The sequence below is a fragment of the Scyliorhinus torazame genome, chromosome 8, assembly GCF_047496885.1.
Source record: "Scyliorhinus torazame isolate Kashiwa2021f chromosome 8, sScyTor2.1, whole genome shotgun sequence".
In the NCBI taxonomy this organism is placed as follows: Eukaryota; Metazoa; Chordata; class Chondrichthyes; order Carcharhiniformes; family Scyliorhinidae; genus Scyliorhinus; species Scyliorhinus torazame.
This window is the reverse complement of record NC_092714.1, coordinates 175,048,829-175,072,908: the sequence shown is the minus strand read 5'-3', so window position 1 is coordinate 175,072,908 and position 24,080 is coordinate 175,048,829. Positions and strand designations below refer to the sequence as shown.

The 24,080-nt window shown below is 46.2% G+C and overlaps 1 protein-coding gene across 1 annotated transcript in view; it reads right to left on the bottom strand.

Annotated features, from left to right (window-relative positions):
• Positions 1–24,080, bottom strand: part of LOC140428896 (piezo-type mechanosensitive ion channel component 2-like) — a 319,011-nt gene that overhangs the window by 258,809 nt on the left and 36,122 nt on the right. The window contains exons 6-10 of the mRNA XM_072515544.1: positions 22,530–22,743; positions 12,507–12,675; positions 9,796–9,894; positions 5,801–5,936; positions 3,237–3,355 (exon numbers count right to left, since the gene is read on the bottom strand). Coding sequence (XP_072371645.1) covers positions 3,237–3,355; positions 5,801–5,936; positions 9,796–9,894; positions 12,507–12,675; positions 22,530–22,743 — 737 coding nt within the window. The remainder of the gene's footprint in view (positions 1–3,236; positions 3,356–5,800; positions 5,937–9,795; positions 9,895–12,506; positions 12,676–22,529; positions 22,744–24,080) is intronic.

Below are 24,080 nucleotides of genomic sequence, written 5' to 3'. Positions count from 1 at the left end.
GTCCGCAGCGAATTGCCCCATGGGCCTCTTTCAACGGCCCCCGACTGGCGCCGCGTCGACCGTGCAACTGGCGGTGATTCTCCGGGAAGGCGTCGGACCTGATCGCGCGATTGTGGCGCGGAGTCTCGGAGAATCCCGGCCATGGTTTCCCATTGTGGCCAACCCATGTCATCGGGAAATCCGCAGGTGTGGGTGCATTGCCAGTGAAGGGGAGGATCCTGCCGACCGAGAATCCCGCAGAAGATCTTTAGGTGAAAATTGAAGGCATTTTGAGAAGGTAGGTTTGAGGGATTTAGTGCGAACGTGACTGGGTGGGATTGAACGATCTAGTGAGAAGATGGGTAGGTTGGATTAAGCGATATAGTGAGAAGATGGTTAAATGGGACTGAGTTGGAGGGACTGAAGGATATGGTGAGAAGGTGATTAAATGGGAGTGAAGGGTATATGGTGAAGGTGGGTTGGTGGAATTGATCTGTGACAAAGGGTGGACCCAGTATGGAATCAAACTCTTCCATGACACAAAGGCCATTGAGGTCACACCTTCTTTGACTTAACTCTTAATTGTTAGATCCCATAGGTCTTTCCAGAAAAATGTTGAAAATCTTTCAGATTTAAAAATAGGTGATAATATGAATATTACCATTTGTATTCAGGCTATGTGACAAAAACAGTCCTTTATTTTGAATCCAGCGTTGTCATGCCCAGTTAAGGAATGTCTTATTCATCACTTCAAAAGTGAACTGAACTCAATCTAAAATTTTCTGGAACTGTCTTTTATCTAAAAAAAAACCAAGATAAAGATGGCTGCCAAAGGTCAGGTGACTTTGAAACATAGGACCAGCGGTAGGCCATTCAGCTCCTCGAGCCTGCTCTCTATTCAATTAGACAATGGCCGATTTGTTTACCTCAATGCTACTTTCCTGCACCATCTCCCTATCCCTTGATGTCATTAGTATCTGGAAATCTATCGATCCCTGTTTTGATCATGCTCAATGATTGAGCTTCCACAGTCCTCTGGGGTAGAGAATTCCAAAGATTCATCACCCTCTGAATGAAGAAATTCCCCTACATCTCGGTGTTAATTGGCCTGCCCCTTATTCTGAGATTATATCCCCTGGTTTTAGACTCACCAGCTAGGGAAGAGGCCCCATCCACATCCACCCTGCCACACCCTGTATGAATTATGTACGTTTCAATGAGGTCACCCCTCATTCTTTGAAACAGACCCAGTCTCCCCAATTGCGCCTCATAGGACAATCCCACCATCCCACGGATTAATCTGGTAAATCTCTATTGCTCCCCCTCTATGGCAAGTATATTCTTCCTTAGATAAGGGGACCAAAACTGCACTGGCGCAGTCTCACCAAGTTTCTGTACAACTGCAGCAAGACAGCTTTATTCATGTACTCGAACCTCCCCACGATGAAGGCCAACATACCATTTTGCTTTCCCAATTGCTTGTTGCTCCTGCATACTAGCTTTTAGTGACTCATAAACAAGGACACCCAGGTGCCTTTGGACATCAACATTTCCAAACATCTCACCATTTAATAAATAGTCTTTCTTTCTGTTTTTCTACCAAACTGAATAACTTCACATTTATTTATATATTCTATCTGCCATGTTTTAGCCCGTGCGCTCTAATTTTATTTACTAACCTCCAGAGTGGGACCTTATCAGAAGCGTTCTGAAAATCCAAAAATGCCACATCCACTGGTTCTCCTTTATCAGAGCTGCAAGTAACATCATCAAAAATCTCCCACAAGTTTGTCAAATATGATTTCCTTTTCATAAATCCATATTAACCCTCCCAGTTTTCACATCCTTTGTAATAGACTAACATTTTCCCGACTACTGACAATCACCAGTGCATTCACTCTATCTCTAGCCACCTCCTTCAACACTCTGGGATGAAGCTCATCTGGTCCAGGGGATTTATCAACCTTCAATCCAGTTAGCTTTTCAAGTACTGCCTCTTTCCTAATAATTAATTTTCTCGGTTTCACAAGTCTCTTGGGTCACCTTGTTTTTCTGGGAGATTTCCTATATCTTCTTCGGAGAAATCAGATACAAAATAACTGTTTAGCTCTGCTATTTCCCTGTTCTCCAGTATAAATTCACCTGTTCCCATCTGTAATGGACCCACATTTTTCCTGGCTAATTTTTTACCTACAACTAAAGGAACTTTTGCAGTCCACTTTTATGTTCCTTGCTAGTTTTCATTCATATTCACTTTTCCTTACCGACTCATTTTCTTGGTCATTTTCCAATTCTGACACAGACAAAGAATAAACTCATGTCTGAAATAAAAACCCACCAAACACATCTTCCCCTCCCCTCCCCTGTCAGCATGCTAAAGGGACTGTTCCCCCTGCGATACCCTGGTTACTCCTCTATCATTCCCAACACCTCTCCCGCTTCCCAGGCACCTTCCCATGCAATCACAGGAGGTGCAACAACTGCCCTTTTATCTCATCCCTCCTAACCATCCAAAGCCGCATGTACTCCTTCCAGGTGAAGTACTCTAGGAGCTAAGAAATAATATCCATTTTGGATATCCAAATGGCTAATATCCATTTTCTTTCCACTAATTATGGGCAGCAAGGGAAAGGGTACAAGGGATTCAGTTCTCTCCCCACCCTCTCCGTAACAAGTGTTTTCACAGCATTACGTGATGCGTGCACAACCATTTTAATGAAGATGCTCCCGCTATTGCTGAAACAGAGGTGGCATGGTGGCACAGTGGTTAGCACTGCTGCCTCACAACACCAGGGACCTGGATTCAATTCCAGCCTTGGGTCACTGTCTGTCTGGAGTTTGCACTTTCTCCCTGTATCTGCGTGGGCTTCCTCCGGGTCCCCTGGTTTCCTCCCGCAGTCCAAAGACATGCAAGCTAGCCTAATTGACCATGATAAAATTGCCCCTTAGTGCATAGGGAATTGCAGGTAAGGTTACGGTGATAGGACCGGGGATTGGGCCTAGGTAGGATGCTCTTTCAGCGGGTCGGTGCAGACTCGATGGGCCTAATGACTTCCTTCTGCACTGTAGGAATCCTATGGTTCTACTACATGGTGTTGCGTGTTGAATGTGTTTCCAGATAACTTAGAATGACATTGAGAATTTCCTTCTGATGTGATGACAAATTGCTTCACTGGGGATTTATTCTGCAGTTTTTAAAGAGATAGTACAAGCAACAGCAGCAAAGAGTGAATAGGAAGTCATTCCTTCAGCCATACCATCATGAATATGAGTGCACAGAGGTAGCTCTGCCGCATTGTGAAGTGGCCGATGATCGACAGACTGTTGTGTGGGTTCTCAGAATCATCATCTAGTCTTCCCATCTCTGTGTTCGTGTCTGTAAGAGGAAGAGGAATAGAGAGATAAGTACTGTCCTGAAATATTGCAGGGAAGCTTATGAGAGGATGCAGAGAAAGAACTGACTAATTCGTAAGGGCTTGAGTCAAGCCACCAGTTAAGCTTATACTCCAGAAAAAGGGAGTAAAAGGAAAGACCTCATCAAAGTAATTAAATAATCACACTTCATCAGGTATGGCTGAGGTGAACTGAGTATCTCATTTCAAAGCAGACTAAAGGACAAAAATTTAGTTTCGGGGAAATAAATTTCAAATGGTCAGTCTCACGTGTTTTGAATGTGAAATATTTGTAAGAATACATCAAGCAAATTAAAGGGCAAATACGTGAAAGAATCATCTGAAAGAGAACGTTACCTAGACCCAATCCCCTACCCTAGCCCCGTAATCCCATCTAGGGGCAATTTATTATCGCCAATCCACCTAACCTGCACATCTTTGGACTGTGGGAAGAAATCGGAGCACCTGGAGGAAACCCACGCAGACACGGGGAGAAAGTGAAAACTTGCGGAATTGAACCCGGATCCCTGACGCTGTGAGGCAGCAGTGCTAACCACTCTGCCACCATGCTGCCCCACCGGTATGGGAATTGAACCCGTGCTGCTGGCCTTGCTCTGTATCACAAACCAGCTGTCTAGCCAAGTGAGCTAAACCGGCCCCCCAAGATGTTTAAAATATGATGATGGAAGGGTTAAAGTATCTGGGGGAAGGGTTAATGTACTAGAGGGAGGGTTATTATGCAGGGAGATGGACTTTAATGGAAAAATTAGCGTACCAGAATGAAGTGCCTTGTTGGGTCAAATGTATTTTTTTCTATCACTAAATTTGCTTCAATGGAATCAAAAACAGAAAATGCTGCAAATATACAGAGGGCTGTCAGCATCTAATTGGGAGGCCAGATGGATTAGTAATAGATCTGATAAATCCTTCTGAAATGTTAAATGGTCACTTACTTCACTCAGACTGAGGAGGCCCCGTTGTTTATTTCCCACTTATACTTGTCCTTATTTCAGAATTGGAGCATTCAGCTGCCCTTCATATCGGTGTATCCTTTGTCACTGAATGTCAAAGTTATTCATTGTATTGGAAGCAATTTGAGATATTTTTCAGAGACACAATATTAACCCCAGTTGACATTGGCTAGGAGGCAGGAGGTGCAATACGCCTAGCTGCTCAAGGTCCTCACTGTGAGGTTTTGAGACATTTTGAGGAGCAGGTCTTATTCCCCCTTCCTATGCAAATGGAGAGCACGATTGGCTGGATTGGCTCAATGTTAAGCTGCTGTGCAAACTGCAAGTTTTTTCTTAATTTAACCCAGATACAAGTCAGTGTTATGAGGTTTCCACTGGGCGCTGCAGCAATTGATCAATAACCTTTAAAAAAATAAAATCTTTATTGAACGGCTGAGGTAATGCAAGCATAGGGGCTCTGGCCTCCACACGCCCAACTGCAGCCAATTCCACTCCCTACAATGGTGACCAGTGACCATTAAGGTGAATTCCAACATGTTCAATGCTCACACACACCAGTTGGCATATATGGAGTGCCAAAAGAAATGGCAGCCATACCAATGCCAGTCCGGCCCCCGGAAACCTGTACACAAGTGAAAACAGACATTGCCCCTGGGAGGTATAAGCACGCAGTGATTCAAGGGAAGGACACCCTGGCATTAACGTGGCATCATTATGTCAGTAGGGAGGTTGGCATCATGTGGGTTCAGACTCTTACTGCGAACAGAAGAGACACTAATGCAGGAGTGCATTTGCAATGCAGCTCCTTCCTGGCATTAAGGTTAGGTATTCAAACCTTTAAAAAAGAATGATCTGAATATGAATAATTTATGAGGCAACAGGCCAATCAGTGCAGCAGCAACTTTCCACTACTTTCTACTAACTTAGAGGTTAACCTGGGGCCCTGGCTTACTGGGTGGCATGGTAGCACAGTGGTTAGCATTGTTGCTTCACAGTGCCAGGGTCCCAGGTTCGATTCCCGGCTTGAGTCATTGTCTGTGCGGAGTCTGCACGTTCTCCCCATGTCTGCGTTGGTTTCCTCCGGGTGCTCCAGTTTCCTCCCACAAGTCCCGAAAGACGTGCTTGTTAGGCGAATTGGACATTCTGAATTCTCCATCAGTGTACCCTAAAAGGCGCCGGAGTGTGGCGACTCGGGGCTTTTCACAGAAACTTCATTGAAGTGTTAATGTAAGCCTATTTGTGACAATAATAAAGATTATTATAAAACCAGAGTCACTGGACAGAGGACATGATTGGAGTCTGTGGCGATGAGCTGTCTGAGTGAAATATGAATAATTATCCACACTGATTGTTTATCACCCTCTGTGGAACCTTGGGGCGGGGTAGCAATAAAGCAGCAACAATCATTTCCCCTTCACTTCCTGCCACTTACCTACACTTTATCTTGAGGAATCTTACCAGAGTTTGTAGACCGCTGGGTGTACTCTGGGGAGCAGTACATCTGTACCGGCAGAGAATTATTGTTCCTCTGTGGCAAATAGAAGGGAACAGTCAACTCCACTGCATGCCCACTTACTGAGTTAATCGATGGCTGCTGTAATCAGAAAGAATATGAAAGGGAAGTCACAATGTAATGAGACACATTTTCTCTGTGCAGAAAGGTCAAACATACAAATGCTGTGATTGAACAATATGGAACAGGGGCACCATGCTCTCCACCCTCCACCCACCCGCCCGCCCCCCAAGCCCCTCAACGTCAGCATGGGTGAGATGGCGAAGGTCAACCAGGATACTGGGACCCTGCGGTTGCCATGGTAACTGTCGGCTGGGTCAGCTGATGGCAGTAGCAGTAGAGTGTGCGGAGTGAATGACCTTTTCCACGCTTTGAGTTCACTTGAGACTTTGGGGTGATAGAACATAGAACATTACCGCGCAGTACAGGCCCTTCGGCCCTCGATGTTGCGCCGACCTGTGAAACCACTCTAAAGCCCATCTACACTATTCCCTTATTGTCCATGTCTATCCAATGACCATTTGAATGTCCTTAGTGTTGACGAGTCCACTACTGTTGCAGGCAGGGCATTCCATGCCCTTACTACTCTCCGAGTAAAGAACCTACCACTGACATCTGTCTTATATCTATCTCCCCTCAATTTAAAGGTATGTCCCCTCGTGCTAGACATCACCATCTGAGGAAAAAGGCTCTCACTGTCCACCCTATCCAATCCTCTGATCATCTTGTATGCCTCAATTAAGATACCTCTTAACCGTCTTCTCTCTAACGAAAACAGCCTCAAGTCCCTCAGCCTTTCCTCATAAGATCTTCCCTCCATACCAGGCAATATTCTGGTAAATCTCCTCTGCACCCTTTCCAATGCTTCCACATCCTTCCTATAATGCTGCGACTAGAATTGCACGCAATACTCCAAATGCACCAGAGTGTTGTGTAGCTGCAACATGACCTCATGGCTCCTAAACTCAATCCCTCTACCAATAAAAGCTAACACACCGTACGCCTTCTTAACAACCCTCTCAACCTAGGTGGCAACTTTCAGGGATCTATGTACATGGACACCGAGATCTCTCTGCTCATCCACACTGCCAAGAATCTTACCATTAGCCCAGTACTCAGTCTTCCTGTTATTCCTTCCAAAATGAATCACCTCACACTTTTCTGCATTAAACTCCATTTGCCACCTCTCAGACCAGCGCTGCAGCTTATCTATGTCCCTCTGTAACTTGTAACATCCTTCCGCACTGTCCACAACTCCACCGACTTTAGTGTCATCTGCTAATTTACTCACCCATCCTTCTACGCCCTCCTCCAGGTCATTTATAAAAATGACAAACAGCAGTGGCCCCAAAACAGATCTTTGTGGTACACCACTAGTAACTGGACTCCAGTCTGAACATTTCCCATCAACCACCACCCTTTGTCTTCTTCCAGCTAGCCAATTGCTGATCCAAACTGCTAAATCACCCTGAATCCCATGCCTCCGTATTTTCTGCAGTAGCCTACCATGGGAAACCTTATCAAACACTTTACTGAAATCCATATACACCACATCAACTGCTTTACCCTCATCCACCTGTTTGGTCACCTTCTCAAAGAACTCTATAAGGTTTGTGAGGCACGACCTACCCTTCACAAAACAGTGTTGACTATCTCTAACCAAATTATTCCTTTCCAGATGATTATACATCCTATCTCTTATAAACCTTTCCAAGATTTTTCCCACAACAGAAGTAAGGCTCACTGGTCTATAGTTACCGGGGTTATCTCTACTCCCCTTCTTGAACAAGGGGACAACATTTGCTATCCTCCAGTCTTCTGGCACTATTCCTGTAGACAAAGATGACTTAAAGATCAAGGCCAATGGCTCAGCAATCTTCTCCCTAGCGTCCCAGAGAATCCTAGGATAAATCCCATCCGGCCCAGGTGACTTATCTATTTTCACACTTTCCAGAATTGCTAACACCTCCTCCTTATGAACCTCAAGCTCTTCTAGTCTAGTAGCCTGAATCTCAGTATTCTCCTCGACAACATTGTCTTTTTCCTGTGTGAATACAGACAAAAAATATTCATTTAGCACCTCTCCTATCTCCTCAGACTCCAAGCACAACTTCCCACTACTGTCCTTGACTGGCCCTACTCTTACCCTAGTCATTCTTTTATTCCTGACATATCTATAAAAAGCTTTAGGGTTATCCTTGATCCCACCTGCCAAAGACTTCTCATGTCCCCTCCTGGCTCTTCTTAGCTCTCTCTTTAGGTCCTTCCTAGCTAACTTGTAACTCTCGAGCGCCCTAACTGAACCTTCATGTCTCATCTTTACATAAGTCTCTTTCTTCCTCTTGACAAGTGTTTTGACTGCTTTAGTAAACCATGGTTCTCTCACTCGACCACTTCCTCCCTGCCTGACAGGTACATACTTATCAAGGACATGCAGTAGCTGTTCCTTGAACAGTAGGATGTCAGTAGGATTGTGGAGACAGGGCCAGTACTGCAAGTGTGAAGGAGACGGTGGGTCGGAATCGCACGGTCGAGGGGGGGGGGGGGGGGGTTGCGGAGAGCTTTCAATGTACCCTTTGAAATAACAATTTTTCCTTTATATAGTTTGGTGCACAGTGGAATAAAGATTCACTGAACTTTCATGCTGTCAGCGCGCTTCATCCCGCATTACAATATTACAGGGTAAAGTTGCCATAGTCCCAGATGACCACTGGCTGCTTTTCCCTTCAAGGAGAAGAGCTGACTGGTGGTGATTTAAGCTGAGGATCACCACACCTCAGGTGAGGGGCGAGGTTGAGAAGGTGGGGCCTTCATGAATGACCTCAGCTGGTACAAGGATTGAACCCACGTTGCTGGCCTTGTTCTGCATCAGAAACCAACTACCTAGCCCACTGAGCAGGGTACAATATGCAAAGACCACAATAGAGACCCTAACCTATTCAAATCCATGGCGCCGGTCTATTTAAGTAAGCATGATACTACTCACAAGTAGCTGTGGAAAGGTATCTACCCAGGGTCTGTATTTTGGGGGCATGGGAGTGGTGGGAGGAGGGAATGTGTTGGCTCTGGGCTGGGGGTGGGCGATACCTGTCTTGCTACTTCCCTATAACTCTGAGAGGCGAGGGATTCATGGAGACTGGTGCTGAGGTCCATTTCCCTTTGGTCACTAAAAAACCATCGGAACTGGCAAAAGCAGCAAGCCATTTGGCCTGCCGAGCCTGCTCAGCCATTCAAACAGTTCAAGATTGACCATCTACCAGTTTTCCTGGGCTATCCCCATAATCCCTAATGTCATTGGTATCGTGAAGTTGACCGATTTTTGTTTTGAACATGTTTGATGATTGAGCTTCCACAGCCCTCTGTGGTAGAGAATTGCAACAATTCCCTACCTTCTGAGTGAAGAAACTCCTCTCGTCTCATTCCTAAATGGCCTGCCCCTTGAGAATGTGACCCCTGGTTCTAGACTCACCAGTCAGCAGAAATATCCGATCTACATTTACCCAGTCATACTCTATATGAGTTTTGCCAGTTTCAATGAAATCACCCCTCATTCTTCAAAATTGTAGAGAATACAGGTACCATTTCCTCAATCTCTCTTCATAAGACAATCCTGAAATCCTCGGGATCAGTCTGGCCAACTTCCATTGCACTCTCTCTAAGGCAAGTCCTTGTATAAGGAGACCAAAACTGCACATAATACTCCAGGTTCAGTCTCACCAAAGCTCTACACAAGCGCAGCAAGACGTCCTGTACTCAAACCCCCTTGCAATAAAAGCTAACACGCCATTTGCCTTCCTAACTGCTTGCTGCACCTGCATGCTAGCTTTTCATGATCAGTGGCACCCAGGCCCCTTTGGACATCAATACTTTGCATAGCACTTTGTCAAATTCCAGATGAACTGATATGAGATAGATTTGGGCTTTGTGATTTGGCTCTGACCTGTTTGTCATCACTTTCAACAATCTGCAAGCTGCCTTCGGCACTGATTTGTTCCGACACACCATCCATGGAGTAAATGACCATCTCTGAAAGACCAGCCTGTCAGACAATAGGACAATTACACAGAAAGCGTCAGTACCAATATTAAACATTTAGTCACCATGTTCGTTCAGCCTATTCGACAATGGTGACATAGAGCCAACAATTCTGCTGTGAATAATACTCGGGAATACTTAAATAAACTTTCCTTGAGAAATTATAATCTACAGAGGCACAAACAAATTACATGTTTCCCTTGATCCAATGGATAATTGGTTACCTGAGTGTGATGTGCAATGGGTCCATTTCATATTAATCTTAGCAAGGACAAGTGCAATTGGTTAGACAGTCCCTGGCTACGTGGAATAGGTGAAATAGTTGGCGGGGATTGGGGGAAGTATGGGGTGGTGCCTGGATCTCAACCAGCCCTCCGGCCACCCTTCTCTGCAGATGGTTAAATGAACACATCTGGCATTCATTGGTTGAGATATTGCGGAAAGGGTGGGGTGGGAGGGTGCAACCTAAGTACAGAGTAATTCTCCCAGATGAGCCTTTTCCTGCATGACCTTCACTGAGTGAAAAATCAATCAGATCAGGAACTCTTGAGTGTTGGAACAATGGTACAGCGCCAGAGACCCGGGTTCAAATCCAACCTTGGGTGGCTGTCTGTGTGGAGTTTGCATGTTCTCTCCATGTCTGTGTGGGTTTCCTCCGGCCCCTGGATAAGACCATAAGAAATAGATAAGAACAGGAGCAGGCCATTCGGCCCCTTGAGCCTGCTCTGCCATTCAATAGATCATGGCTGATCCAACAGTCCTCACGTCCACTTTCCTACCCCTTCCCCATAACCCTTGATTCCCTTACTGATCAAGAATCTATCCATCTCAACTTTAAATATATACAAGGACTCTGCCCCCACAGCTCTCTGTGGCAAGGAGTACCAAAGATTCACAACCATCTGAGAGAGGAAATTCCTCCTCATCTCAGTCTTAAATTGGAGCCCCTTTATTCTGAGACTATGCCCTGTGGGCTTAGTCTCTCCCATGAGGGGAAACATCCTCTCAGCATTCACCCTGTCAAACTCCTTAAGAATCCAGTATGTTTCAATGAGATCACCTCTCATTCTTATAAATTCCAGTGAGTAGAGTCCCAACATGTTTAACTTTTGCTCAGAAGCCAATTCCTCCATATCGGGGAACATCCTAGTGAACCTTCTCTGAACTGCCTCCAATGAAATAACATCTTTCCTTCATAATAATAATCTTTATTGTCACAAGTTGGCTTACATTAACGCTGCAATGAAGTTAATGTGAAAAGCCTCCAGTCGCCACATTCGGGTGCCTGTTCGGGTACACCGAGGGAGAATTCAGAATGTCCAAATTAATTAACAGCACATCTTTTGGGACTTGTGGGAGGAATCCAGAGCACCCGGAGGAAACCCACAAAGACACGGGGAGAACGTGCAGACTCCGCACAGACAGTGATCCAAGCCGGAAATCGAATCTGGGACCCTGGCACCGTGAAGCAACATTGCGAGCCACTGTGCTACCGTGCCGCCCACCAAAGTCAGGGGACCAAAACTGCTCACAAGAATCCAGATGTGGTCTCACCAGTACCTTGTACAGTTGCAGCAAGACTTCCTACACTTATACTCCAACCCCTTTGAAATAAGGGCTCACATTCCATTGGCCTTCCTGATTACCTGTTGCACCTTGTGCTAGCTTTCTGAGTTGTGTGTACAAATACCTCCAAGTGCCTCTGTTTTGCAGCTTTCAGCAGTTTTTCTCCATTTAAATAATTCTCTGTTCTTTTGTTCCACCTTCCAAAATGAACAACTTCACATTTTCCCACATTCTACTCCATTTGCCATTTATCCACTTATTTAACCTATCAATATCTCTTTGCAAACTGTTTGTATCCCGCTAGCAACTTGCCTTTCCACCTATTTTTGTGTCATTTGCAAATTTGGCTATAGTACATTCAATTCCTTCCTCCAAGTCGTTAATATATATTGTAAACAGTTTCGGTCCCAGCACTGATCCCCGCTGCCCATTAGCCAATTTTCTGTCCATGCTAATATACCACCTTCAACACCATTGGCTCTTAGGACTTAACCTTTTGGGAGCACCTTCTGAAAGTCCAAATGCAACATATCTCCTGGTTCCCCTCTATCCACTCTAGTTGAGATCTCCACGAAAAACTTTAATAAATTAGTCAGACACAATTTTCCTTTCATGCAGCCTTGCTTTCTCTGCTTGATTAGACTATGATTTTCCAAACATGCCGCTATGGCTTCCTTAATAGTTGACTCCAACATTTTTCCAACAATAGTCGTTCGGCTAATCAGCCTATAGTTACCCGATTTTTGCCTCCCTCCCTTTTTGAGTATGGGGTCTCACATTGGCAGCTTTCCAATCCTCCGGGACTTCTCCAGAATTCAAGGATTAACTAACCCAGTGGTGGTACCATTATACCACCATCCCTTCTTCGACTGTGCTCAATGCTGTGGTTCATTCCATGGCCGGAAACCACAATCTGGTGATATCAATGAGGAGAGCGGTGATGGAGGGGGGGGTGAGGAGTGTGGTGAGGGGAGGGTGGAGGGGGGGGGGGGGGGTAGTGTTAGATTAATGGCGTGGTCAAAAGTCTCATGCTGCTCCAGCTGCCCTTACCCCTGACTCGCCATTGAGAAGCAGCTGCCGAATTATCGTCGCTATGGTGTAGTACAGGACGAGGAGTACAATGGGGTTCAGAATGACGGGCCAGTGCAGCCCAGGGTGGGTCATCAGTTGCCACGGTTCCGACATATTGGTTTTGATCACTGCCGTCATACCAAACAACCTGGGTCCAGAAAAAAGGAGAAATTAATTGTAATGTATAGTGCATTTACTAGACCTCTATTAACACAGGAGGAGGGCATTCAGCCCCTCGAGCCTGTCATCATAGTTAATTTATATCTTAATTTCCATTTATCCACCTTTGATCCATATTCCTTGATACCCTTAGCGAACAAAAATGCACCAATTTTGGATCTTAATAATTTAATTGGGCCCCGTAGCCTCTCAGGAGACGAGAGTGGCAGATTTCTATTGACGTTCGTGTGACGAAGTGCTTGTGGACTTCCCTCTGAAATGGCAGTGCAATCTAATGTTATGGTTGTCTCTTTTTGTTCTCGATTCCCTCACCAGTGGACACAGTTTCTCACCTTTCAACTCTCATCACCATTTTAAAAGTTTCAATGTGCTCATCGTTCAGCCTCCTGAACTCTCAGCCCATCTCATCATCTAATGTGTCTTGAGGCTTTCTACTCCCATTGCAAGTGTTCATCACACTTTCACAACAAACTTTCCCTGACATACTTTTCACCATTCTTTATCTGTGCTCCCTGCTCTTATGTCTTGTACATTTCTGTAAAGACAATTCTCTGGAAGATTAGGAGGCCCAGGTTTGCCCAGTCCTCCCTCTTAAATGCAACCATTTGCTGCCAAGGATCAGCTTTGAGGCTCTTCACAGCACCGATTCCATGTTTACTCACTTCCCTGTGTCTTGTTGACTCTGCTGGGACAGTGGTTTAATGGAATTGATCACCAGGCTAGGCAGTGATTCAACTGAATGGATCACCAGTCTGATGGTGATTTCACAGAGTGGATCACTGGGCTAGACGGTGATTTCACAGAGCGGATTACGAGGCTAGACGGTGATTTCACAGAGTGGATCACCAGGCTAGACGGTGATGTCACAGAGTTGATCACCAGGCTAGACGGTGATTTCACAGAGTGGATCACTGGGCTAGGCGATGATTTCGCAGAGTGGATTACCAGGCTAGACGGTGATTTCACAGAGTGGATCACCAGGCTAGATGGTGATTTCACAGAGTTGATCACCAGGCTAGATTGTGATTTCACAGAGTGGATCACTGGGCTAGGCGATTATTTCACAGAGTGGATTACCAGGCTAGACAGTGATTTCACAGAGTGGATCACCAGACTAGGTGGCGATTTCACAGAGTGGATCACCAGGCTAGATGGTGATTTCACAGAGTGGATCACCAGGCTAGATGGTGATTTCACAGAGTGGATCACTGGGCTATGTGCTGATTTCACATAGTGGATTACCAGGCTAGACGGTGATTTCACAGAGTGAATCGCCAGGCTAGACTGTGATTTAATGGAGTGGATCACCAGACCAGGCTGTGATTTAATGGAGTGGATCACCAGACTAGACTGTGATTTAATGGAGTGGATCACCAGGCTAGACTGTGATTTAATGGAGTGGATCACCAGACTAGGCTGTGATTTAATGGAGTGGATCACCAGGCTAGACTGTGATTTAATGGAGTTGATCACCAGGCTAGACTGTGATTTAATGGAGTGGATCACCAGACTAGACTGTGATTTAATGGAGTGGATCACCAGGCTAGACTGTGATTTAATGGAGTGGATCACCCGACTAGACTGTGATTTAATGGAGTGGATCACCAGGCTAGGCTGTGATTTAATGGAGTGGATCACCAGACTAGGCTGTGATTTAATGGAGCGGATCACCAGGCTAGGCTGTGATTTAATGGAGTGGATCACCAGACTAGGCTGTGATTTAATGGAGTGGTTCACCAGGCTAGACTGTGATTTAATGGAGTGGATCACCAGACTAGGCTGTGATTTAATGGAGTGAATCACCAGGCTAGATTGTGATTTAATGGAGTGGATCACCAGGCTAGACTGTGATTTAATGGAGTGGATCACCAGGCTAGACTGTGATTTAATGGAGTGGATCACCAGACTAGGCTGTGATTTAATGGAGTGGATCACCAGGCTAGACTGTGATTTAATGGAGTGGATCACCAGACTAGACTGTGATTTAATGGGGTGGATCACCAGGCTAGACTGTGATTTAATGGAGTGGATCACCAGGCTAGACTGTGATTTAATGGAGCGGATCACCAGGCTAGACTGTGATTTAATGGAGTGGATCACCAGGCTAGACTGTGATTTAATGGAGTTGATCACCAGACTAGACTGTGATTTAATGGAGTGGACCACCAGGCTAGACTGTAATTTAATGGAGTGGATCACCAGGCTAGACTGTGATTTTATTGAGTGGATCACCAGACTAGGCTGTGATTTAATGGAGTTGATCACCAGACTAGACTGTGATTTAATGGAGTGGACCACCAGGCTAGACGGTAATTTAATGGAGTGGATCACCAGGCTAGACTGTGATTTTATTGAGTGGATCACCAGACTAGGCTGTGATTTAATGGAGTGGATCACCAGGCTAGGCTGTGATTTTATTGAATGGATCACCAGACTAGGCTGTGATTTAATGGAGTGGATCGCCAGGCTAGGTTGTGATTTTATTGAGTGGATCACCAGACTAGGCTGTGATTTACTGGAGTGGATCACCAGGCTAGACTGTGATTTAATGGAGTGGATCACCGGACTAGGTTGTGATTTGATGGAGTGGATCACCAGACTAGACTGTGATTTAATGGAGTGGATCACCAGACTAGACTGTGATTTAATGGAGTGGATCACCAGACTAGGCTGTGATTTAATGGAGTGGATCACCAGACTAGGATGTGATTTAATGGGGTGGATCTCCAGGCTAGATTGTGATTTAATGAAGTGGATCACCAGACTAGGCTGTGATTTAATGGAGTGGATCACCAGACTAGACTGTGATTTAATGGAGTGGATCACTAGGCTAGGCTTTGATTTAATGGAGTGGATCACCAGGCTAGACTGTGATTTAATGGAGTGGATCGCCAGACTAGGCTGTGATTTAATGGAGTGGATCACCAGACTAGGTTTTGATTTAACGGAGTGGATCACCAGGCTAGACTGTGATTTAATGGAGTGGATCACCATGCTAGGCTGTGATTTAATGGAGTGGATCACCGGGCTAGGCTGTGATTTAATGGAGTGGATCACCAGGCTAGACTGTGATTTAATTGAGTGGATCACCAGGCTAGACTGTGATTTAATGGAGTAGATCGCCAGACTAGGCTGTGATTTAATGGAGTAGATCACCAGACTAGGCTGTGACTAATGGAGCGGATCACCAGACTGGGCTGTGCTTTAATGGAGCGGATCACCAGACTGGGCTGTGCTTTAATGGAGCGGATCACCAGACTGGGCTGTGATTTAATGGAGTAATCACCAGTCTAGGCTGTGATTAAATGGAGTGGATCACCAGACTAGGCTGTGATTTAATGGAGCGGATCACCAGCCTAGGCTGCGATTTAACAGAGTGGATCACCAGACTAGGCTGTGATTTAATGGAGCGGATCACCAGACTGGGCTGTGATTTAATGGAGTAGATCACCAGTCTAGGCTGTGATTTAATGGAGTGGATCACCAGACTAGGCTGTGATTTAATGGAGCAGATCACCAGACTAGGCTGTGATTTAATGGAGCGGATCACCAGACTGGGCTGTGATTTAATGGAGTTGATCACCAGACTAGGCTGTGATTTTATTGAGTGGATCACCAGACTAGGCTGTGATTTACTGGAGTGGATCACCAGGCTAGACTGTGGTTTAATGGAGTGGATCACCGGACTAGGTTGTGATTTGATGGAGTGAATCACCAGACTAGACTGTGATTTAATGGAGTGGATCACCAGACTAGGCTGTGATTTAATGGAGTGGATCACCAGACTAGGCTGTGATTTAATGGAGTGGATCGCCAGACTAGACTGTGATTTAATGGAGTGGATCACCAGGCTAGACTGTGATTTACTGGAGTGGATCTCCAGGCTAGACTGTGATTTAATGAAGTGGATCACCAGGCTAGACTGTGATTTACTGGAGTGGATCACCAGGCTAGACTGTGGTTTAATGGAGTGGATCACCGGACTAGGTTGTGATTTAATGGAGTGGATCGCCAGACTAGACTGTGATTTAATGGAGTGGATCACCAGGCTAGACTGTGATTTACTGGAGTGGATCTCCAGGCTAGACTGTGATTTAATGGAGTGGATCACCAGACTAGGCTGTGATTTAATGGAGTGGATCGCCAGACTAGACTGTGATTTAATGGAGTGGATCACCAGGCTAGACTGTGATTTAATGGAGTGGATCACCAGACTAGGCTGTGATTTAATGGAGTGGATCGCCAGACTAGACTGTGATTTAATGGAGTGGATCACCAGGCTAGACTGTGATTTACTGGAGTGGATCTCCAGGCTAGACTGTGATTTAATGAAGTGGATCACCAGGCTAGACTGTGATTTACTGGAGTGGATCACCAGGCTAGACTGTGGTTTAATGGAGTGGATCACCGGACTAGGTTGTGATTTGATGGAGTGAATCACCAGACTAGGCTGTGATTTAATGGAGTGGATCGCCAGACTAGACTGTGATTTAATGGAGTGGATCACCAGGCTAGACTGTGATTTAATGGAGTGGATCACCAGACTAGGCTGTGATTTAATGGAGTGGATCATCAGACTAGGCTGTGATTTAATGGAGTGGATCACCGGGCTAGGCTTTGATTTAATGGAGTGGATCACCAGGCTAGACTGTGATTTAATGGAGTGGATCACCAGGTTAGGCTGTGATTTAATGGAGTGGATCACCAGACTAGGCTTTGATTTAATGGAGTGGATCACCAGGCTAGGCTGTGATTTAATGGAGTGGATCACCAGGCTAGGCTGTGATTTAATGGAGTGGATCACCAGACTAGGCTTTGATTTAATGGAGTGGATCACCAGACTAGACTGTGATTTAATGGAGTGGATCACCAGGCTAGGCTGTGATTTAATGGAGTGGATCACCAGACTAGGCTGTGATTTAATGGAGTGGATCACCAGGCTAGACTGTGATTTAATGGAGTGGATCGCCAGGCTAGACTGTGATTTAATGGAGTGGATCACCAGACTAGGCTGCGATTTAATGAAGTGGATCACCAGGCTAGACTGTGATTTAATGGAGTGGATCACCAGGCTAGGCTGTGATTTTACTGAGTGGATCACCAGACTAGGCTGTGATTTAATGGAGCGGATCACCAGACTAGGCTGTGATTTAACCGAGTAGATCACCAGACTAGGCTGTGATTTAATGGAGTAGATCACCAGACTAGGCTGTGATTTAATGGAGCGGATCACCAGACTGGGCTGTGCTTTAATGGAGCGGATCACCAAACTGGGCTGTGCTTTAATGGAGCGGATCACCAGACTGGGCTGTGATTTAATGGATTAATCACCAGTCTAGGCTGTGATTAAATGGAGTGGATCACCAGACTAGGCTGTGATTTAATGGAGCGGATCACCAGCCTAGGCTGTGATTTAACAGAGTGGATCACCAGACTAGGCTGTGATTTAATGGAGCGGATCACCAGACTGGGCTGTGATTTAATGGAGTAGATCACCAGTCTAGGCTGTGATTTAATGGAGTGGATCACCAGACTAGGCTGTGATTTAATGGAGCGGATCACCAGACTAGGCTGTGATTTAATGGAGTGGATCACCAGGTGTAGCCACCTGCGTTGGCCACTTCCCGACTTAAAATGGAGATCCGCAAAGACGACAGGGAAATTCAGCCAACACAAGCAAAAACCAACAAGTGCAGAAATCCTGTGTATTGAAACTTGCAAAAGCCCAGGCAGCCATGAAACCAGCAGCCACCTGCATAGTAATGAGCGATCCCCAGGCACAATTGAAACATTTAAGGTGAATAAAGCCAAGCCAGACTCCTCGGCGCCAGCAGGAGCCAAGACAAATAAGGCCAACGGACACTCAGGGACCGCCCAGCGATCAGGGAACAACTCCAGTATTGGAGAAATAGATCCAAGTGATCGAAACACAGTCCAATCATTTGGAACCAGGTACAGGGTCCGCCCCGAAGGGCGGGAAGCCCCTGGGGACTATAAAGTAGAGTCCCCAAGTTCAAGTCGTCCTTCTCGGCAGAGTCACTCAGCAACTCGAATCAACTCTCGAGAGTGAACTGTCTAAACTGCCGCATCAACCAAGTAAATCTCCAGTCAACGCTCGCTACGTGATAGGCGCTCCTAGCTACCAGTCCATACCAGCTTTTGAATCCTGCTGACTCAGATCGAACGAAAGGCCATTTGTTTCCCTGACCTGGTGGGCCAATTCCAAAGCTAAGTATAGGCCTTTTAGTGATAGAGAATAGTCTAGAAAGTAGAGTTTATGCATGAGTAGTGATTTACTGTGTATAATAAATGTGTTTTGATTTGAATCTTACTAATTGGTGTGTTGAGTTATTGATCAGTACTTGAACTTGAACCTCGTGGCGGTATCATAAAGATACCTGGTGACTCTAGAGCAAAGGTTATAGAAACAGAGCAAATTAAGTAAAGATACAACAGGCAACATTTAAGAGCCAACCAAAAGTTAGCAACACAGGCTAGGCTGTGATTTAATGGAGTAGATCACCAGACTAGGCTGTGATTTAATAGAGTGAATCACCAGACTCAACAGTGATTTATTGGATTGGAGCACCAGGCTAGGCTGTGATTTAATAGAGTGGATCGCCAGATTCGGCAGTCATTTAGTGGGATGGATCACCAGACTCTGAAGTGATTTAATAGAGTGGATCGCCAGGTCAGAAAGTGATTTAATAGAGTGGATCATCAAGCCAGGTAGTGATTAAATGGAATTGATCACCAGGCCAGGCAGTGATTTAACAGTTTCATGCTGACAGGCGCAAACCCCAAATTACGTATGGACATACTGAACTTTTAAATAAGATCTGTGGGTTTAAAAATGGACATACAAGCCAAAGTTGCTGAGGATGTAAATTCCATCACTGGCAGAATTGCTGATGGGTTATACTAAGACAGTGACAATGGAGTCACCCCTGGCTCAAGCCAAGAACACATCAGAAATATGAAAGCTGTATGAAAATTAATTGCCAACTCCTATGAAGATAATGGGAGCTGATTATCATTTCAGCAGGAAGTATTACCTTGTGAGAAAGGACCCAGCCACTCCCTATCATCTCCCTCAGCTCCGGGATGACCTCTTCCACAGGCTCAGCATCAGGCTGGGACCCAGCTGGCTCCTGGGATCCAGCAGCTCTCCAACTGTTGTCTCGCCTGGGGGTTCCTGCCTCACCTGATGTACATCGGCAGCTGTGTGGTGCTCACCAGATTGTGCCCCAGAAGCCTGCCACTAACATTTCCCACCGAGGTGTATGTATCTGTGCTGGTGGAGGGTGGGGATGACAGCTGTGGCGCGACTATTATGGTGGCATCCTCAGAGCTCTCCTCCAAGGTGGTCTCTTAGGAGGCTGAAAAGGGTGCTGCCCAGGGTGCTGCCCCATTCAATGGTAGATTTGACAAAGCACCTGGTCCCTGTGTCTGGCTCCTTGACTCAACTGTTCTCTAATTTAATACCTGGCCACCTGACATTGGCTCCTTCTTCCGAGATATGAAATGTAGGGTTGGAGGGGAGGGGGGAGGTCCCCAACACTCATTCGGCGCCAGCAGAGTGGGAGGGTTAGGGGCCTGTGAAATTGCCAGCACTCATCCCAGTGCTGGTGGTGAGAATCCAGGAACCCATTCTGGAGCCAGTGGGTTGGGGAAGCTTCTTGGCGCTCACCTTGGTGATGGGGGGAGGGAGGAGGGGGGCGGGATCTCAGGGGTCCCACCCTCATTCCAATGATGGTGCCAATATCGATATCGCTTCCCTAAAAATAGCAACTGTTTTCTTTCCACAAACTGATCCTTTTTTTCAGATGTTGAGTCAAGTTCTCCACTGGGAATATCATTTCCTACAAAAAAACTTTAAAAAAAAATGTTTTCTAGGCCAGCATTTTTATTGCCAATCCCTTATTGCCCTTGAGAAGGTGGTGGTGAGCTGCTTTCTTGAGCCACTGCAGTCCATGAGATGTAGATACCCCCACTGTGCTGTTAGGGAGGGCGTTCCAGGCTTTTGACCCAGCGAAACTGAAGGAATGGTGATATATTTCCAAGTCAGGATGGTGAGTGGCTTGGAGGGGAACGTCAATTCCACCACACTCCTGCTAAATTATCTGTCCTCATCCTCCTCAACCGTTGCTATGCTTTGCCACACCATTGTCCTCAAATGCCTTTTCTCCATCATCCAATTGGTTGGGACAATACCCGCCTTGTTCTACTCACATCTATCTAATTGTAGCTCCAGAATCCTTTAAAATTACTTCTCTGCCCACTCGAACACCATTTTCCCCACTGTCCCCCAAGGGTCTACTTTTTGGATTCCTCGGATTTCTTTTTTTTTTCCAATTAAGGGGCAATTTACCGTGGCCAATCCACTTACCCTGCACATGTTTGGGTTGTGGGGTGAGACCCATGCAGACACAGGGAGAATGCGCAATCCCCACATGGAGAGTGACTCAGTATCGGGATCGAACCCGGGTCCTCGGCGCCTTGAGGCAGCAGTGCTAACCACTGCGCCACCATGCCACCCTGATTCCTCCTATTTCTCACCTACATGCTGACCCCGGCAACATCTTATATTGGGTTCCACACTGTTTTTTTCCCCTTTCTTTTACTTTTGCCGTTACATTTTTGATTCATGCATGATTAATGGACCTGTGACTTTGAGGCAAGTGGTCTGTGCCTTTAATTCAGGCTGAGGATTTTAGCAGCAGGAGAGATCACGGTGTTAGTTGGTACTGGTTCAAACTGGAGTTGTAGACTGACCGGCACCAATGACATAGATTGCCTGGGACTCGGTTTAATTCATAGAATCATATAATTTACAGTGCAGAAGGAGGTCATTTGGCCCATCGAGTCTGCACCGGCCCTTGGAAAGAGCACCCCACTCAAGCACACACCTCCACCCTATCCCCGTAACCCAGTAACCCCACCCCACCTTTTTGGACACTAAGGGCAATTTATCATGGCCAATCCACCTAACCTGCACGTTTTTGGACTGTGGGAGGAAACCGGAGCACCCGGAGGAAACCCACGCAGACACGGGGAGAACGTGCAGACTCCGCACAGTCAGTGACCCAGCGGGGAATCAAACCTGGGACCATGGCGCTGTGAGGCCACAGTGCTATCCACTTGTGCTACCGTGCTGCCCATTTCTTATGCCTTCCTCTATCTCTGTCCTGATATCTCCTGACGTGCCTCAGTGCTGAATTTAGTTTGAGAACTCTCATGCGAAACGTCACGGTGCATTTTACAATGCGAAAGGTGCTATATAAATGTAGCTTGTTAGCCCTGCAGTGCAGCACTGACAGAGTGCCGTATGGTTGGACGTGCGATCTCTCAGATGTGCCGCTAAATTGAGCCACCAGCTGCCCTCAGATAGACCTTTACGCCTCAACCAATATCACTAAAACAGATGATCTGGTCCTTGACCTGATTTCTATTTGTGGGAACTTGCTTGTGTGCAATTTGAAGCTAAATCCCTTAACATCACGTTACTGACAGTAGCATTGCTCGATCCAAACTTGGTAAAACAAAAAGGGGGGAGAAGACCACCTTAAACCAACGCAGCTCAAAGTGAGTAACATGGAGAGCTCTGTACACGGGCCTACCGGCCAGACTGTCACTTACAGAGGTCCCACAGTCACAGTTCACAATGTGTTTACTTAAAATAGAGAACAAGAATCTTCAACATTTTAAACAAAATGTTGGCCATTTTCTCTTCACAGTTTACCTGGCAAGTTTTCTTGCTGCATGATTATGATGAAAGGGTTATGGCAATAGGTTTTGAGTTTCTCTCCAAATCAACCCTACCTCATATGAATATCGTCAGGTGGGAGTTGGCCCTGAATGAATGGTAACTGGTAGAGGTAGATCACAGCCAGGTGTCCTCCACTGATGAAGACCATCAAAAGACACAAGCGTTTGAAGAAGAACAAGCTGAAAACACGACCACAGGCCCACCAGGTGCATAACCCCAGGAAGATGAAGAAGTAGACGGCGGAGATGAGAGATGGGTGCACGATACCTGGAGAACAGAGAGCCCGTCACACAGCTGGTACAAACCATAGGACTTGCATGCAAACAGTTCTCAGCATTTCAAAGCAACTTCAAAGTAGCATCACGAAGCAACATCGTGAAAACAGAATATCTGGCCATTTTCAGATCGCTGTTGGAGGGATCTTGCTGTGTATAAATGAGTTGCTGCGCTCTCTACCATTATAACTGAAATACAATTCGTAAGAACCTCGAAAGCCCTGGATGTCCCACCCATGTGAACAAGGTGAAAGGATCTCGTCCTGCCTCTCAGGGCTGCCAGCCAGGTAAATGGATGGTAACTCTCTATATCCCACAGTGCCACTGGGACGCGAGGGGCCACGGATTAAAATGTTAGTGGGGGCGGAGAATGAAGAATAATGTTTGAGAGTGCAAGGCACGGCGGCACAGTGGTTAGCACCGCTGCCTCACAGCACCAGGGACCCGGGTTCGATTCTGATCTTGGGTGACTGTGTGGAGTTTGCATTTTCTCCCCGCGTTGCGTGGATTTCCTCCAGGGGCTCCGGTTTCCTTCCACAATCCAAAGATGTGCAGCAGGTTAGGTATTGTTACAGGGTTACGGAGATTGGGCGGGGGAATGGGCCTAGGTAGAGTGCTCTTTCAGAGGGTCGGTGTAAATTTGATGGGCTGAATGGCCTACCTCTGCACTGTAGGGATTCAATGAACCAGGAGTAATGTGGGTGGGGGCCTTAAACGTGCTCAAACAAAGAGGTACCCCCCTTCCCCTCCCTCCACACCCTCACCCTGCAACAAGGGCACTGGGATTTATGTCAGCATACCCACTGCCACTGGTAAAGTACCAGCAGAGGTGGGGAGGTGGTGGGCACAGTTCTGTTGACATAGATCCAATTTTATGGCCCATGCCACCCACCTCCCAACCCGAACTGCGGGGAGAGGGTGGGATGTGAAAGTTTAAAATTCCACGCTTACACTCCCCTGTCATTCTGCCAGTTGTTCCAAATTTATTTTGTCTCCACCTTACCTGTGGAACATGAGGACTTAGGGTAGTGCAGTGCTTCGCACTGTTGCTTCACAGTGTCAGGGATCTGGGTTCGATTCCCGGCTTGGGCCACTATCTGTGCGGAGTCTGCACGTTCTCCTTACGTCCACGTGGATGTCCTATGGGTGCTCCGGTTTCCTCCCACAAGTCCCGAAAGATGCACTTGTTAGGTTAATTGGTCATTCTGAATTCTCCCTCGGTGTACCCGAACAGGTGCCGGAATGTGGTGACTAGGGGATTTTCACAGTAACTTCATTGCAGTGTTAATGTAAGCCTACTTGTGACACTAATATAGATTATTATTATTA